Genomic DNA, 15,844 nt, shown 5'->3' with positions numbered 1-15,844 from the left:
AGTAAAACTTAATGGTAAAGGTTATAAATCGTTCGAAAGAAAATTTTCTGCTCTACAAGATATTGTTTACTTTAATGTTACATATATTATTTTATTTGATTACGAGCCTTCAAAATGGAATGTCAAGTAGACGAAAGCAAGTAGTTTCAACACCCCTTCTGTTTGTGTCAATCGAGGGAATAAAGCTGCTCTTGATGTTTGCGCAGTGCACAGTGAAGATGCTATGAATTATTGATTAATTTGTTGTAAAATAATGAAGGAGAATACATTATTGACTAATTTGCAGCAATTTTTTTTTGTGTTCTCTTAATTTGGAAAAAAACAGACGAAACCTATGTTAACACTCAATACATTGGGGAAGAGGGAAATTAGAAATAAAACAAGGGTATAAATATTTCCAAGTGTATTTATATAAGAGACATCCACACATCGACACTTACATATATATTGATAGAGCCCAGATGGGGAAAAGTTTATTTATTACATAAAATGTAGGTGCATAAATTATAGATGATCAACGCCAAAGAATAACATTTCTATATTTTACTAAAACTCTGAACATTCATCTTTTCACTTTAGAAACATTACCAACATTCCATTCAATCGAATTTTAAACGGTACAATAATTTACATAGGTGATATCAACAGATGAATTTACAAAACCAGAGTATTTTCCACAAGCTGCCTAATTATAAAATATTCTCTAACACGGACATTCAGAACTGAGGATTTTACGAGAAAGCGGTGAATAAGAAGCTCTATATAGACGGATGCATTGCTCACTCTACTGACCAATATCACTGTCAACATCTCCAGCGGGGTATGACTTAGATTTATATGGCAAATGGCAATATGTAGGATTCAGCCACATAAGAAAATGAATGGGTTGTTTTATCAGCGGGATATTATTCTATGGAATGTCTCCACTCACATGTATTCCTTTAATGTTATCCACGGGAAGTCCAAATTATTCTCTAGCATCTACATTTGGATAATAATTGTATAAAATTACAAATGATGATATTTACCTCTACTATTAACTTACATTGGAAGAGAATTTCTACGCTTTAATCCAAAATAGTACAAGACGCTTGATGCATCCAATTACAGTTCCACGATGGACATACCGACAGAAGTCTGGGATTGACACATATTATTGCTGTCACCTTACCTAGCGAATATACACCGAGTGAATATACAAGTTGGAGTGAGGTGACATGTAAGCAGTACCAGTAGCTCGCTGTACTGCTCTACGCTTCCTCGCACCAATAGCACCTGCCCCGTGTAAACTGTCACGTTTCATTCAATGAACAATTACAATTTACTCCTAGTAGTAACGAGTAGTTTCATTAACCGATTTCCACCCATCGTTCTTCCTCCAAAATTTCATATGTATTGTAAATAATTATTCCTAAGTGGCGATGCCTTATCGCATTTCGTACTATTCAATGTACAAAATATTTACGTACAAGAGTGTTAAGATAAAAAATTTAAAAGATTAATTGTTCGTATAAAATTGTCAAATCCAATATTCCATGTTGAAAATAATATAAACCTAACCGTAGACAACTGGTCGGTCATACATTAATTTTATACACAATATAACATATATATTTGAATAAATCCATCATAAAACATCATTGAATGGGTATAATTATAAACGATAAAATAAAATACATATTTTTCAGACAGGATGAATTTTCATACATACAGAAATTTGCTTAAAAACTAAAAAAATTAAAAATAGCGTATTTCCATTATAATATCTTAGAGAGTATTCATATTAAGACCACTGATAAAATTTGCGCACTTCATAAAATAGTAATGATACATTATTCAGAAATGGCATTTAAGACTTACACTAATGTCCCGGTCAAGTTTTGGTAGAAAACCTCTTCAGCACCATACCAACACCTCCACATACATATTCCCACTACTAAAACTGCTTTACACTCGTTAAAACTAATGTAAAATTTTCCAAAATTCCTAACTCTAGAAAATTATCCATTATAAAATGTACTTAATGTTTTTGGGTCCAGTATTTTACCATTATAAATACGTTTATTTGGCAGCAATATCAGAATTGGGTTGAGTTATGGTAAATGAATCACCAATCAGTCTTGTGGGGGAGATGATCAGTTGTGAATGGTGACATGGTGGGAGGGTTGTGTTGTGCTCACGTGCCGTGTCATATAAAATGCGCAATTTTCTCACAATAATTGTATACTGTACACAACCCTTCATCTTGGACGCTCACTCTACTCCGCACTGGAATCCTGCAACAAAGGGGCGAGCGTTAGTTCCTCCTCTTTTACAGCCGACTCTCGGCAATAAGGAATACCAACACATACCCCGACGGGTGCTGATTCCGCCGCTACTTCTGGGGCAGGCACTTCGGCTGGTACCTCCGCTACTTCATGAATATTCTCCACCTACAACACCATATTGATTACTGCACATTCCACACGCCAGATGAAATCCCACTAAAGCACTGTTAGACAAATATAAAACCCAATGTATGAAGAAAAAAAATAGATAGTTAATGCTGAAGCTTTTGTTATTATTAGCGCATGCATAAACAATAAACCCAAATAAGCTGTTGAAATGGCATTGCTTCAAAAGCTGACCTTGTTGATGGATAAAAATCCAACAGCCAATACAAATACTTCTGCCGGGATTAACCTACGTACAATACACTATATTTAGATAAATGATTATTGAAACAACAATATATTATCCTGAATTACTGTAAATAAAATATACATATACCAATGACAATGTATTATGTAATAACATGCAAAACATCACATCAGAAAATTGCCTTAAAAGCAAACTGTAGCATCGGAACTATAGTTCATGTTAAAACTAATCAATTTATGTTTATATTTTTTCAACATAGGAGATTTATAGAATAGGTATAGTAGATACAACTACTACTATATAAAGTCACGTTAAGTTTTGGGATGAGAGATATTATGAATTGTGAGAAGCTATTGAGTGATCTATTATTTGAAACAACAACAGTTTTTAATTTTAACAAAAATATAAATCTATACTAAATATGTAGGTATGCTAATAAAACATACTGAAAATAGGTCAAATAACGTAACGATGAATAATAATACATGATAAAAATGTTTGCTGTAGTGTCCGATGACGTATGATGAGGAAAGGATTTGGGATAAAGGGAAATTATTAATAATTAACCTCCCAGACTCTCACTACAAACACGAATCCGCTAATCATGCTGTAAATCATTTCTATAAATATAACAAAAATGAAGTATGTATATTACAGTGAACAGCGTCCAGGCGATATTTAGAGTTTGACAAAATGTAGATTAGATTAATGTTAATGTATCTCTATCCAGCGGACACAAACAAACAAAACAAAATAGTTTCCATTCACGTGCTATTCACCTGAGTGGGTGGTGCTGGGGGAAGTGGCTGCTCGAAGGCTGGGGTTTCCACTGCTTGTTCTTCCACTTTGGCCTCCGCTCGTTCCTGTGTTTCCTCAACATGTGGAATTTCTAAATCTTTCTGAGGGACATCGTCTTTGGAAGGCAGATCGGCAATTTCAGAAGTTGGGCTGTTTACGACAGTATCAGGGAGAGAGTTTTCTGACAGGGGAGGAGGTAAAGATTCCGAAACTGAGAGTTCCGTCATGGATTCGGGACAAGACTCGGGTGGGGGCGGGGGAGGAAAGGAATCAGAGGGTGGTTCTGCAGCGGTGGCTTCTGATACATCCAAGTCAGAAAATGCTCTTGGAAGAACTGGCGAATCTATAGCTTCCTCGGATACTGAATTCTCTATTAGAGATTTGGTTTCTTCCTTACTTGGTAATGGTGCTTCGGGTAACGGAAGTTCTTCGGGTAAAGGAAGGTCTTTGGAATCGACAAGATTTTGAGGAATTTTGGAAATTTGGGATGCAACTGATTCTAATTTATCATCCAAGGTCTCAGAAACTATTGGGGATGAGTTAAGAGAATCAACTTGAACAGGACTTATATTTTTTTGAACATCAGCATCAATTAGGCTCAAAGGAGTATCAGGTAAAGGATTCAAAGCGGGAGGATCTAATTGCATCGGAGGTTCGGAAACAATTTCGTTAGGGGACACTACAGCAACATTTTCTATAGGCGAAGATATTTCGGTTAGTTTAACATTGTCACTTAATACGGGTATAGCTATATCCGAAGAAGAAATATTTGGTTCGGCTGAAATTTCTGAAAGGACAGAAGGAGAAGCAATATCATTAGGCAAAGCGGTCGGCAAGTTATTTACAGGACTCTTATCACATACAAGTTGCACAATAGGGTCACTCGGTGTTGACTGCACACTCTCCTCGGATTGGGTGGGAATGGAAGCGTCTACATCTACAACAGGCAGGTGGGTAACTGTATCTACTAGTGGTTCCATAGTGGACTCTGCGAACATAGTGACAGAGGAAGGCGGTGGACAGGAGGGAAGAGGGGGTGGTGCCACCTCCAATCCTCCGGCCGCCTTTATGGCTTCCTGTTCAACACAAACCTCGGCTTCAGCGACTACAGCGGGTTTCTCTTCCACAGGTTCTGGTGCCTGTTCTGCGGCAATTACTACTTCTTCCACCTTTTCAGCAACTGGAGGTGGAACCTCAACTTCCACAGAGGATTTTATATCTTCCGCAACTGATTCTTCAATTTTTAAACCATTTATCGGTAAAGAATCTACACTTGGGACTTCCGGTTTTTCTTCGAGTTTTGGAGATTCAGAAATTTTTGCTGCTTCAACTTCTGGAACTTTATCAGCGATGATTGGTTGTTCACCGATGGAGATAGAGTCACCATTTTGTCGAACTTCCTCTTCTTTCGGTGTTTCAGGAGCACTGCTTCCATTGGTCAGAGGTTCAGTTACAGGTGTTTCAGGCGCCTTTTCGTTTGCCCGTTCAGAATCGTCACACTTTGTCACTTCTGCAACAGCGGGAATCTCAGCCTTAATGTCAACAGCAGCATCAGCAACCTGAAATAAAAATTTGATGTTATTAAAATTTGAATATTTCAATTGTTATGGTAAACCCTAATTGGGAGATAGGAAAATCTGTAATATTAAATATTGATGTTTTGTGTAGATATTTCTTGGTAAAACTCAATAGTTAATGATTTTGATAAATATCAATAAAGTTTTACTTTGTTTAATTTGACATGCACATAGGCGTATTTGACCCGAAAAGTCGAAAGTTTCCAACTGTTGAATTCCAAGAAACCACCACTACCTAAAAATACCGGTCAAGGGCACAAACATCTGTCATGTTTTTTGATAACCATCACTCACCACATCCAAATTATTCAGTAATTTACCTTTTAATATTTACTTTGTTTTATTTTTTATCTTGTTTTGATTACATTTATGAGCACACACTATTTATATATGTGTTTAATTTTTTTCTTATAATTAAAATATATTCAAGTAAATTGCTATTCTTTAATTTTAATTGTATTATTTTACTCTATTTTCTTACTTTAAAAAATAAAATCTTTTAACTACTTTTTATGTTTATTATTTTATATGTACACAGTATTATGTCTGTACTCTTTTTATTTGATTATTAATTAAAACTAATGTCTGAGCACCCGATGACAAGCTATTATTGAATAGTTTATCAGGACAAAATATATTTTAATACTTTGTTTTCTTTATAATGTATTAATATTGTAATAATGTGTTTATTTTATTGAATAAAGACAAAAAAAAAACATCTTGCTGATCTCACATACTATCACCAAGTAAGTATACTGAATAATAATTATTAAGATGGATATTATAGAATCGGGAATTTAGAACTGAATTAATCACCTAATTATGAAATTATTTTCCATTTTTTTTTATTTCCCAGGTAACCTATTTTTTATAAATAATTATTTTGATTTTCAAAAATAATTTTGCTATGTTTCCGGGCCTGACAATTTTTTTCAAAAATAACTAGTGAAAAACTGAAAAAAAAATGTCTAAATATATCATTCTGTATTATTTTTTAATTTTTGTAAAGATCAAGTGTTTCTGTTTTTTGTTTTTTATTTTTTGTTTATATTTTTATCAGGAGTTTCTGTATTTTAATTTCAACTTTTGTAAATATTTTTCATCAAGTGTTTTTGTATTTCGTTTTTCAATTATTTTTGTATGTATTTTTATATTTTATTTTTTAATCTTTGCAAATATTTTTATCGAGTGTTTCTGTGTTTTGTTTTTCTATTCCTGTTGATGTATGTCTGTAGTGTTTCTGCATTCTGTTTAACAACTCTGTTTGTATATATTTTATTGTGCTTTATAAATTTTTATTTCATATTTTGGTAATATTATATATATTTTATGATTTTACCATAGTTTTCATTGTTTTTATTTAGGTTTCTTTGTATTTTAAAATTACTATGTAAATGGTGATTTGTAATACATATTTATGACGCATGGTATATGCATTTTACAAATAAATTAAAAGAAAAACTTTATATTGTTATTTTATTTTCAACTTATTACTGTCCTTATTTCTTGATTTTTAATTCCAATGTTAATATTTGTATTTTTCCAAAACAAAACAAATAAAACAAAAACAAAAAAAATAATTTTGATAGACTTTTGGGTCAAATACTCATCTATGCAACAGGTGCTTTCGCCTTAGTAGCATCTTGAACACCAGTCCTGAAGATGCCTACTAAGGCGAAAGTGCTGTTTGACCAAATTAAACAAAGTAAAACTTAACCAAGGAATTTTAGCCAAAATATTTTGATTATTGCTTTATTTAACTATGAACAAAAATATTTATTCAAATTTTAAAAATCTAAATCATTTTGATGAAATTGTCCAATGATACAACAAAAAAACTAGAGGTGGTAAAAAAAAAGAAACAGTTATTTTAAAACGGTTTTTCAGATTCACAAAAATAAATTTAACTATTAACGAAAACCTTAAGTACCAAAACTCTTAAGAATATTCATAAACGATATCGATTAATGACACCAAAAATCTCAGAATAATAAGGCGCTACCGCTGTAGAGCCGCCCATACGGATATAAATCATTCTAGGATTATTAATCACGAATTTAGTTAAACTTTACAGCAAAACAATGGATCGTGGGTACCCAGGTCGAGAATCGCAAGCGCAGCACAGAATCGTTTGTTACAAGTCTGTTGTTAAACCAAAAACCGAACCAAACATTTGCAACACTTTTGTTCCATGCAATAGAGCGAAATGGCGCCTCTACAACTGTGACGCATTGGGCCTAAACGTAAGTTCACTTAATAGATTGATAGTCGATAAAATGTCTTCACTGGAATTGAGTATCTACATATAAAAAGATAAAGGGGAAAAACTAGAAATAACTGTAACTTTAGAAACGGTTACACAAAACAGTTTAATTTGTGAAACGGTAACTGTTACTGCTACTCTATAAAATAACCGAAAGTCAATATCTAGTAGGTACCTACATTTTTTTATTGAAGCAAATTCGAATTCAAAGAAAAACATATTCAGGTTAACAAATAATTCAACACGAATAGGGGGATATAGAAATTTAAATATCAATAATAATCAACTGGTGGAAGAGACCAAACCTAGGCGGAGAGATGGGATCATTTAAACCAGGCAATAAAAAGTCATAGGCCTTGTGAATGCCTAAATCTCTGTAGAAATATATGTCAACCTTGTTAATTTTCTATAAAATTAAGTCCAGTGCTTGTCTACAGATATTTGGACATCAAAATACTGATTAACTATAGGATTTATTCAACTGTAGTAGGTATAGTTTATATATTTTATTTGACCGTAGCCAAACACATTAAACAATATTTAATAAAGTGTAAATTAAAATTACAAAAGAATCGAGATAAATATGTTTTCAAAGTTTAAAACAACAAAACCGTCATCGTAAAACAAGATATTAAGAAAAGTGTACTAAATATAAGAAAAATATTAATCACGCTGCACAAAAATAAACAATGAAGAAACAAATTTAAATAGTTGAACTTCACAGATGTAAGTACTCGTACCTCTAGTGAACTCATGATGAGAGTGGTATGTCGCGAGAACAGAAGAGAAATGAAGGAACCACTCGGAGAAGGAGATCACGAACCAGTAGTTAAATCCGACGCAAATATGTTACTCCAGATACCAGAGCGTGTTGGCACAAGGAGTAGCTAACACTGAGCAGTGCACCGTATGCAGGAAGCAATTTATATAGATTTTTGACGCGGAATTATTTTCGCTTTTTCAGAAAAATAGTCGTGTATCTATCCATACAGACGCGGTTCAATCGGCTAACAGCCTGGAGTATAGGATTACAGCCAATGCGACTGGGAATGTCACTCACGTACTCGATACGCACCACCGACCTCGACAATACACGACGAAAACCGATGCTAAAAAAGATCAATCCTGTTTATCCTTCGAAGGTGTGCCGCTACTGACGCTACTGCCACTACAGTCGGGAAGGGTCAACCTTTGGACGGGCGAACGGTATCTGCGCGACTAAAATCGTTTTTCAAATACGATACTTAAATATGCGACTGATTGCTCCATAAATTGGTCGAATAATGCATTCGCCTTGTCGCGCCAGACGCCAGACTAGTGTTTCTGGCCGAGGCTGGTACGAGACGCCCGCGCCCCTTCGCGGATGCCCACACTTTCTTCCCAGCTGAACTGCCTGAACATGCTAGGCAGCTAGGCTACAAGGCGAGGCGAACCTCTCGCGCCCAGCTAACGCCTTTCTTTCCTCAAACCCACGATCGGCATTCGATAATAATAATCACGGAACAATGCCGAAGAATGTTGATAGTAATTGCGCGTGTAAGTGTGCCTAGTGCCTACTGTGCGCGAAGCTCGAGGACCGAAACTTTGTATGCTCGCATATTATTATTTACGTCTTATTTTCGGGTATCCCAAGGCCGTTCTAAATCTAACATAGGAGAATTCGATGTTTATAGTCGTGTTGGGGTTCTGTCATTGACGTAAACATCTCATGGAACGACGCCCTTCCAAAATGCCGCCTACATCATATATCATACGAGAAGAAAGCTAAATGAATATTTTCTACGCTGATCACATTTTGGTGGATCCTCGCGGCTTTATTGCGTAGATTCTGCGGACACTACACTATATTTGAAACGTAATTAAAATTATTCATTTTGGTGAAAATATGAAAAGTTTATTTATGGACCGAAAGAATACCAATATTTATTTTGTATCAGTTAAATACATAGAGGCTTTACTTACAAAATGCACAAAGTCATTACGAGGTAATCGCATTTAAAGCTTTTTTTATTATTTTAACGCATTATTTCTCCCACAATTTTCTTTTTATTTTTTTTAAAAAGCTTTAAAAAAAGTCATCTTTATTCTAGGATTTCTTTAAATTTGAAAAAAAAAAAAACATCTTGAACCTTTATTAAAAAATATTTGAAATATATAGACTGCTGACTTAATGCATTCTGTCAGTATAGGTTCGATATCATGTTTTAGTAATAAATTTCTTGGGCATTCTTCTTACGCTTTATACCAAATCAGTAAACATACTCGTAATAAAACCGTGCAAATGTTTTGTCAAAAAGAGTCTTAAAGCTCATTGTACAAGGGATTGAAGCGGTACAATGAGTTACCTGAAGAAATAAAAGAAATAGAAAGCATTGAAATATTTCAAATTAATTAGAAAAAATATGTTCTTGAGAAATTTTGATAAAAAATATAATATTATCAAAATTTTATACCAGTTCTTAAGATGTTATGAACAAACATAATAAAGCATAAATAAATAAAGTATTGTATACCGGGAACCGAACTCGGTACCATTGCAATACGGAGCCTTCTGCGGACTAAATAAAATTGTGTATAATGCTAAGTATGCGTATATCCAATAAATGTAAATAATGTATTATCATCATTATCATTCCCTTTCCGCACCTAATGGTGCATGGGGCACTGCATTGGTACACCAATCGCAGCGTATCTTGATCATTTTTGTTTTTCATGAAGGTAAAATGATCAGTCTTACGCTTCAGGCGCCAGTCCAGGAACTATTAAATATTTTAGAGTGAAAACACCCTTTTAAATAAATATTTCACATCAACCATGTCGGGAATCGAACCCGAGACTTCTTGCATGGTAGGCAAACGCGCTGACCATTACGCCACGAGGCGTTCACCACGATGTATTATGATACATAACAGTATCTATTTCGAAGGCGTGGTAAGTCCTGAACTCAACACTGATCGCAAGGTGATATTATATAAATTTATTGGAGTATAAATGCGCGCTTCAATGAGTCTTGTATCCTTGATTTTGTGGTAAAGGGGATCCTTACCTATAAAATCATAAGCGGCTTAATTTATTATGAAAAAATATATTCACACATCTACATAACACTTACTATTTACTATACGTCACATTGTTGTCATTAAATTAGATCAACTGCAAGATGGGCTGACGAAAAAACATTATTTTTAAAACTTTTAAAAACCATATTTCACATAAAATTATAATTTATTGAAAAAACATTTCCAGCTTCTTAATCTATTGCTAATCAATTGGGAAAATGTTTTTTTTGCTAAGCAAAATTCACACTCAAGGGCGCGTATTACAATGTGAAGTAAACATGTATCTTAATTTTATATATTATAGTAAAATTAAGTTTTCTGTATGAAAAATTGAATATGTATGCATTTTTTCTAAACATTTTGAATAATAGGTTACCGACGAAGGTGCTTAAAATTTTCATACAAATATACACATTTTTGTACATAAATATCGATGTTACTTTATAGAGTCTCGATATGTACCGATGAAGATAGCGTTTGTAATAGCGGCCCTGGAAATTATAACTTCTTTTGCAGTACCGAACCTAGTTGGTCAATTTAAATCACACAAGGTTCGTAATATTACATAATTTATTCGCAAATTAATCCCAATAAAATACTTTAAAACAACACTACGAGTATGGAAATGTAAATGTTATCGCCATTGATCATCTCGGCTTAGGTAACATGTTTTTTTTGGCAAAAACTGTAAGTTTTGTTATTCTACAAATAGTTGCCTTCTATAATATGTATTTAAAAACGGTAAAAGCAAAAAAATACAGACACGTATTAAGTGTGTATACGACATGAATCACAGATCACAGTATATCTAATTACCCAATACAAGCACCCAAAAAGAGATAATGAAATTCAATTATTGCATACATATTAAATTACGAGTGTGGAATGTTAAATTTGGCGCTCGCAAAATCAGAGGTCATACTATATAATATTAAGATTAAAATATTGTCGTCGATGAAACAAAAATGCAGTCGAATTTCACAGATTACCTTAGTTACGATTCGTAATTATTTATGATCATGAGATTAGGAGAATTATCTGAAAAACTTTCTCCCGGAATATCCAAAGTAACTTTACTCGTTCGTGGTAGGTACTATGCAAACATTTAATTGATATTATTTTATTAAAATTATGATTTAACTTGATTGGCAATCACTATTTCATTGTTTCTAAAGTATTATAGTAAATGTTTACACAACTTAATAATAAATTAATTGCTTATGTACGCCAAAAATTCTTCAAAGAAAATGTGATAATTACTTTACTTGTATACCTACGCTTTACTAGATGAACTACGCTTAAGTTATTCACGCTTAAAGTTGACATTTGAAGTGCTGATAGATACGGGAACGGCCAAAATCAATTATGCAAAAAAAAACTTGGCAAGGAAATGGTCGTAATATTTTTAGCGCCAATGTTTACATTTTCTTTAGGTCATCATCTCAATATAAATCTCAGATAGCAGTGGAACATCCTTTTGAAAGTAAATACATAAATAAAAACATTACATAAGTTTAACTATAAACATAAATGTCGTACCACGAAGTAAAACATGTTTTTAATATTAAAAACATAAATATCAATTCACCAGTACGCACGCAGTATAGCTGCGAAACTTAACTCGAGTCTTGGCTTATTTTTATTTTTTTCAGCCAATCAACAGGCTTATGAACGCCCTAATATATTGGTATTAATGATATTGGCACAATGAACTTACATACTTAACCTAAACAATCTTAGAATCTATTTAAATGTACAACAGGTATAGTCATGGCATTATCTAGGCAGACATAGCAAGTGTGTCATCTCAAGTCAGAAGTGTCACCGCTTGCTTCTTGAATGCTTACCTTTGCTGTAGGAACAGATCGACAGTACTATTTAGTGAGATTTTCTGAACTGTTCTAAGGATCCTTGGAAGGAGGGAAAATAATCTGACGTTGATTCTCCATTGCAGACAGCTTGGTCCGCAAGTTACTGTTAGGTACATCAAGATTAATCTGAGCAAGGATATCATGGGCAACCATATAACTAGATAAAAAATTTCGACAAATTTTTATAGCGCCGTTTTCGTGAGCAATCACTTCAAGGGAGCTGTACATTACACTTATTTTAAAAAAAAAAGTCTATCGACAGGCTTACTATTTACTTGCAGAGAAATTTCACAAATCGTGTAATACACAATGTTTGTACTTTTAGAAATTACGTCTAAAAAGTAGCGCTTTTCAAGTCAGGAAACGATTTCACAAATAACAAGTTTTTTTTTTCTTCTGAAAAGCGATTCTGTTCCACAATTTCGAACTTCTGGAAGTAGAACGTTCCACGCCAAAGGTCCGGCTATTGCAAAAGCCCTATCGCCGAATTTGGAACTCCGGTAGCGTAAATGAGGTTGTATCACCTTCCCTATACCAGAACAGGTGGCTGAGCGGAGAGTAAGGCGCCTATCTGCCAGCTCGTCCGGAACGCAGAGTTCCTTAAGGTATTAAGGTGCCGTGTTATGCATTGCCTTGTGCATTAACTAACACAGCTTGTACTCGACCCTTTCTGGAAAACGTAGCCAGTGAAGACTTCGAAGCAACGGTGTAATGTGATCGTGCTTTGATTCACCAAAGATTAACCTGGCAGCTGCATTCAGAATGGACTGCAATCGCTCCATTTTATATTTAGGTAAGCCGGCATATATTCCATTATAGTAATCGACTCTTGATATCACGAATGCGTTCACTAAGACGCCTCATTAGGTAAATGTTTTTCGGATACACATAATTTGTCTTGGATGGTAGAAACAAGCACTGACTGTCTTGCTGGTTTGCTTTGGAAGCGAAAGTTCAGCGTCAATATGAACGCCTAAAAGCTTAACAGCAGTTATAATATCAGATCCAGTGTCTGAGGAGGGATCTTTTAACATATGTAGCCTTCTTGGTGTGACTACCCAAAGGGTTTCTGTTTTAGATGGATTAAGGAGACTTCGATTTTTAGTCATCCGTTCACCTTTTTTTCCAACCATAAATGCGCATCTTCACAAATATCGTAAGACTTCTTAAGTCTCTCAAGAAGAATTTTGTGATCGACTGTATCAAATGCAGCACTCATATCCAGGAGAGCAATTAGTGCTAGATTTCCAGAATCAACTGCCATTATCAAATCTGACAGAATTCGAACAACGCCTGTCTCTGTTCAGTGAAATCGCCAGTAAGCGGATTGCATTTCCGGGAACAATTTATTGTCATCAATATATTCAATGAGTCTCTGTGCCACAAGTTTTAATAATATTTTTGCGATTATTTGAAGATCTGAGATAGTTTGAAAGATCGTTTGAATCTAGTTGAAGATTTTTCAGCAACGGCGCGGCGTAACTCGAGGCTTTAAAAATTAAAATGGTTTTGATACAATAGAAGATTTTAAAGATTTGTTTAAAAGTTCAATTATGAACGGAGCTAATTCAAATTTACATGTCTTCAAAGACATTGTTGGAATAGGATCCAAGGCACATTGCTTGTTTGGATTTTTTTTTTAAATTATGCAATATATATTTTTTATTGAAACATGTTATTAGATTAACCATTATGGATTAGTATATAAACAAGTATTTAAAAATTAAATTAAGATATAAAAAGCATGATTAAAACTTAAGATACGTATTGTAAACAACATAATAATTTATTTTTTTTATATATATAAAGAAATAATTATTATATCAGAGTGACAAGAGACAAGACATTATTGCCCTGTCAGTAAGTTTCATCTTTCAAAAAGTGAGCTTATTATTTTTCAACAATGTTTGATTATGTCCAAATGCTTGCAGACTGGCTGGATTTCCTCCCTAGGGAGTTGTTCATATTTAAATTTATTTCAACAGAGAGGAAAAAGTTTTCGAGTTTTCCAGGCGTTGCCTAGTAGGTGATTTGGTTCAGCCGGATGAATCTCACCCACGTGATAAAGGTTTCAGCTCTTTCACTTCACAAAAGTCAACAGATGGAAGAGTTGAGGAAATGTGGATGTTCAAACATGGGCAGAATGGTGAATGTTACACAGTGTGTAAAGTGGCCACTTAAACCAGCCAATGACAGGTCATAAGCCCTGTAAATGCCTAGACTTCCAAATTTCTTCTCGAAAACTTTTTCCCTCTCTGTTGAAATAAATTTATTATTTTTCTTTTGAATAACTCTCTTCGCTGTAGGAATACATCGACCGAGCTGTCTTTGAAGACTTCATTCTAAAGCCTAAACATTCTTGGCATTGGTAAAAAGAAGCTAATGTTGGTTCTGTAATTTCTGTAAAGTGGCGCGATTTGGAACATTGATGTCGATTTGAGATAAAGTATCTTAAGCATCCATCTTACCGGATACAATTGTATGTAAAACTAATAATGCAGCTAAAGTTCTCCTGAATTCCAAGCTAAAAATATGAAAATATTCCAGTCTGTCAAAGTAATTATCAAGTATTGATTAAATTGCTTCGATAGACAATGCTTCTAAGAAATTTGCGTTGCACTGACTCAATTCGCCTTTTGTGGACGTCGTAGATGGGAGACCATATTATAGAATTAAACTTTAATATGCTCCTGACCCAGGATTTGTAAAGAGTAATAGCAACAACTGGGCTTTTGAATGGTTTTAAAATTCGTTGAATGAATCCATAAGTTTTGGATTTTTTTTTTGTTTTATCGTCGATATGATGATCGTATTAAAGTCTGGAATCCAGTATGATGCCAAGATCTCTTATAGTTAAAACATTTTGTAATATATTATGGTCGATTTCGTAATTAGTTTTTATTGTTTTATTTGTCAATTGAATGGATAAACATTTATCTTTATTGAAGTAAAAGTCATTGCCGTTGCACCATGTGACTAAAGAATTAAAATCTTCTTGTAATTCATGACAGTCTTGATTTTTTTATATCGTTTTAAAGATTTTTAGGTCATCAGCAAACATAAGGCTTTTAGAGAATTCTTGCTATTTCTTCGACTGATGAAAACTGAAATTCTTTTAATCGAGTATCACAATTTTCCGATATTACTGGTGGTGGGGCTGGACTTGTTTTCTTATTGATGTTTTTGACCTTTGTTTTGAAAAATTCGGCAAATTGAAGACTTTTATTATATTATAGTTTATAGTATATCAATACAATTCCTTATTTTTGTGAGTATATTTTTACAGAGAGGCAGGATACAAAAACGTTTGTAGAATATAAATATCAATATAGGCGAGTTTTTAGTTTGTACCGAGTATCAAGTGGGTACTCTCGGAACGGTATCAATATCAGCGATACTTCCTTCTAGCATAGACCTTGCGGGAAATGGCGGCCGACTGCGACCGCGACAGGGCAAAACAAACAAGATCCGCAGACGAGGGAGAGGTGGGCGTCGCCCGGGCGGAGGCGGTGGGGGCGCAGCCCCGGACATTATATGGGGGGCACATCGGATACAGACCGCCATTCGCAGCCTGTGTACTGTGCTCGGAATATACAACAGGAGGTGGCAGTTGTTGCTGTTTCTTTGATATTATTT

General features: G+C 34.2%; 1 protein-coding gene across 6 annotated transcripts in view; it reads right to left on the bottom strand.

Annotated features, from left to right (window-relative positions):
• Nucleotides 1-388: 388 nt before the first annotated feature.
• LOC148285513 (uncharacterized) overlaps nt 389-15,844 on the bottom strand; it is a 29,243-nt gene continuing 13,787 nt past the window's right edge. The window contains exons 1-4 of one of the 6 annotated variants that reach the window (XM_088224157.1): nt 8,019-8,594; nt 3,420-4,997; nt 2,352-2,432; nt 389-2,276 (exon numbers count right to left, since the gene is read on the bottom strand). In XM_088224157.1, coding sequence (XP_088080283.1) covers nt 2,259-2,276; nt 2,352-2,432; nt 3,420-4,997; nt 8,019-8,033 — 1,692 coding nt within the window. In that variant the 5' untranslated portion in view covers nt 8,034-8,594 and the 3' untranslated portion in view covers nt 389-2,258. Of the gene's footprint in view, nt 2,277-2,351; nt 2,433-3,419; nt 4,998-8,018; nt 8,595-15,844 lie in introns of those variants that run through there. The other 5 variants (XM_088224188.1, XM_088224173.1, XM_088224148.1 and 2 more) reach the window with 5 other exon arrangements.

The sequence above is a fragment of the Micrasema longulum genome, unplaced genomic scaffold, assembly GCF_059751315.1.
Source record: "Micrasema longulum isolate JH-2025_06_02 unplaced genomic scaffold, ASM5975131v1 h1tg000030l, whole genome shotgun sequence".
Classification (NCBI taxonomy): domain Eukaryota; kingdom Metazoa; phylum Arthropoda; class Insecta; order Trichoptera; family Brachycentridae; genus Micrasema; species Micrasema longulum.
Note: the sequence above shows the minus strand (reverse complement) of the source record. Positions and strands in the feature narration are given on the sequence as shown.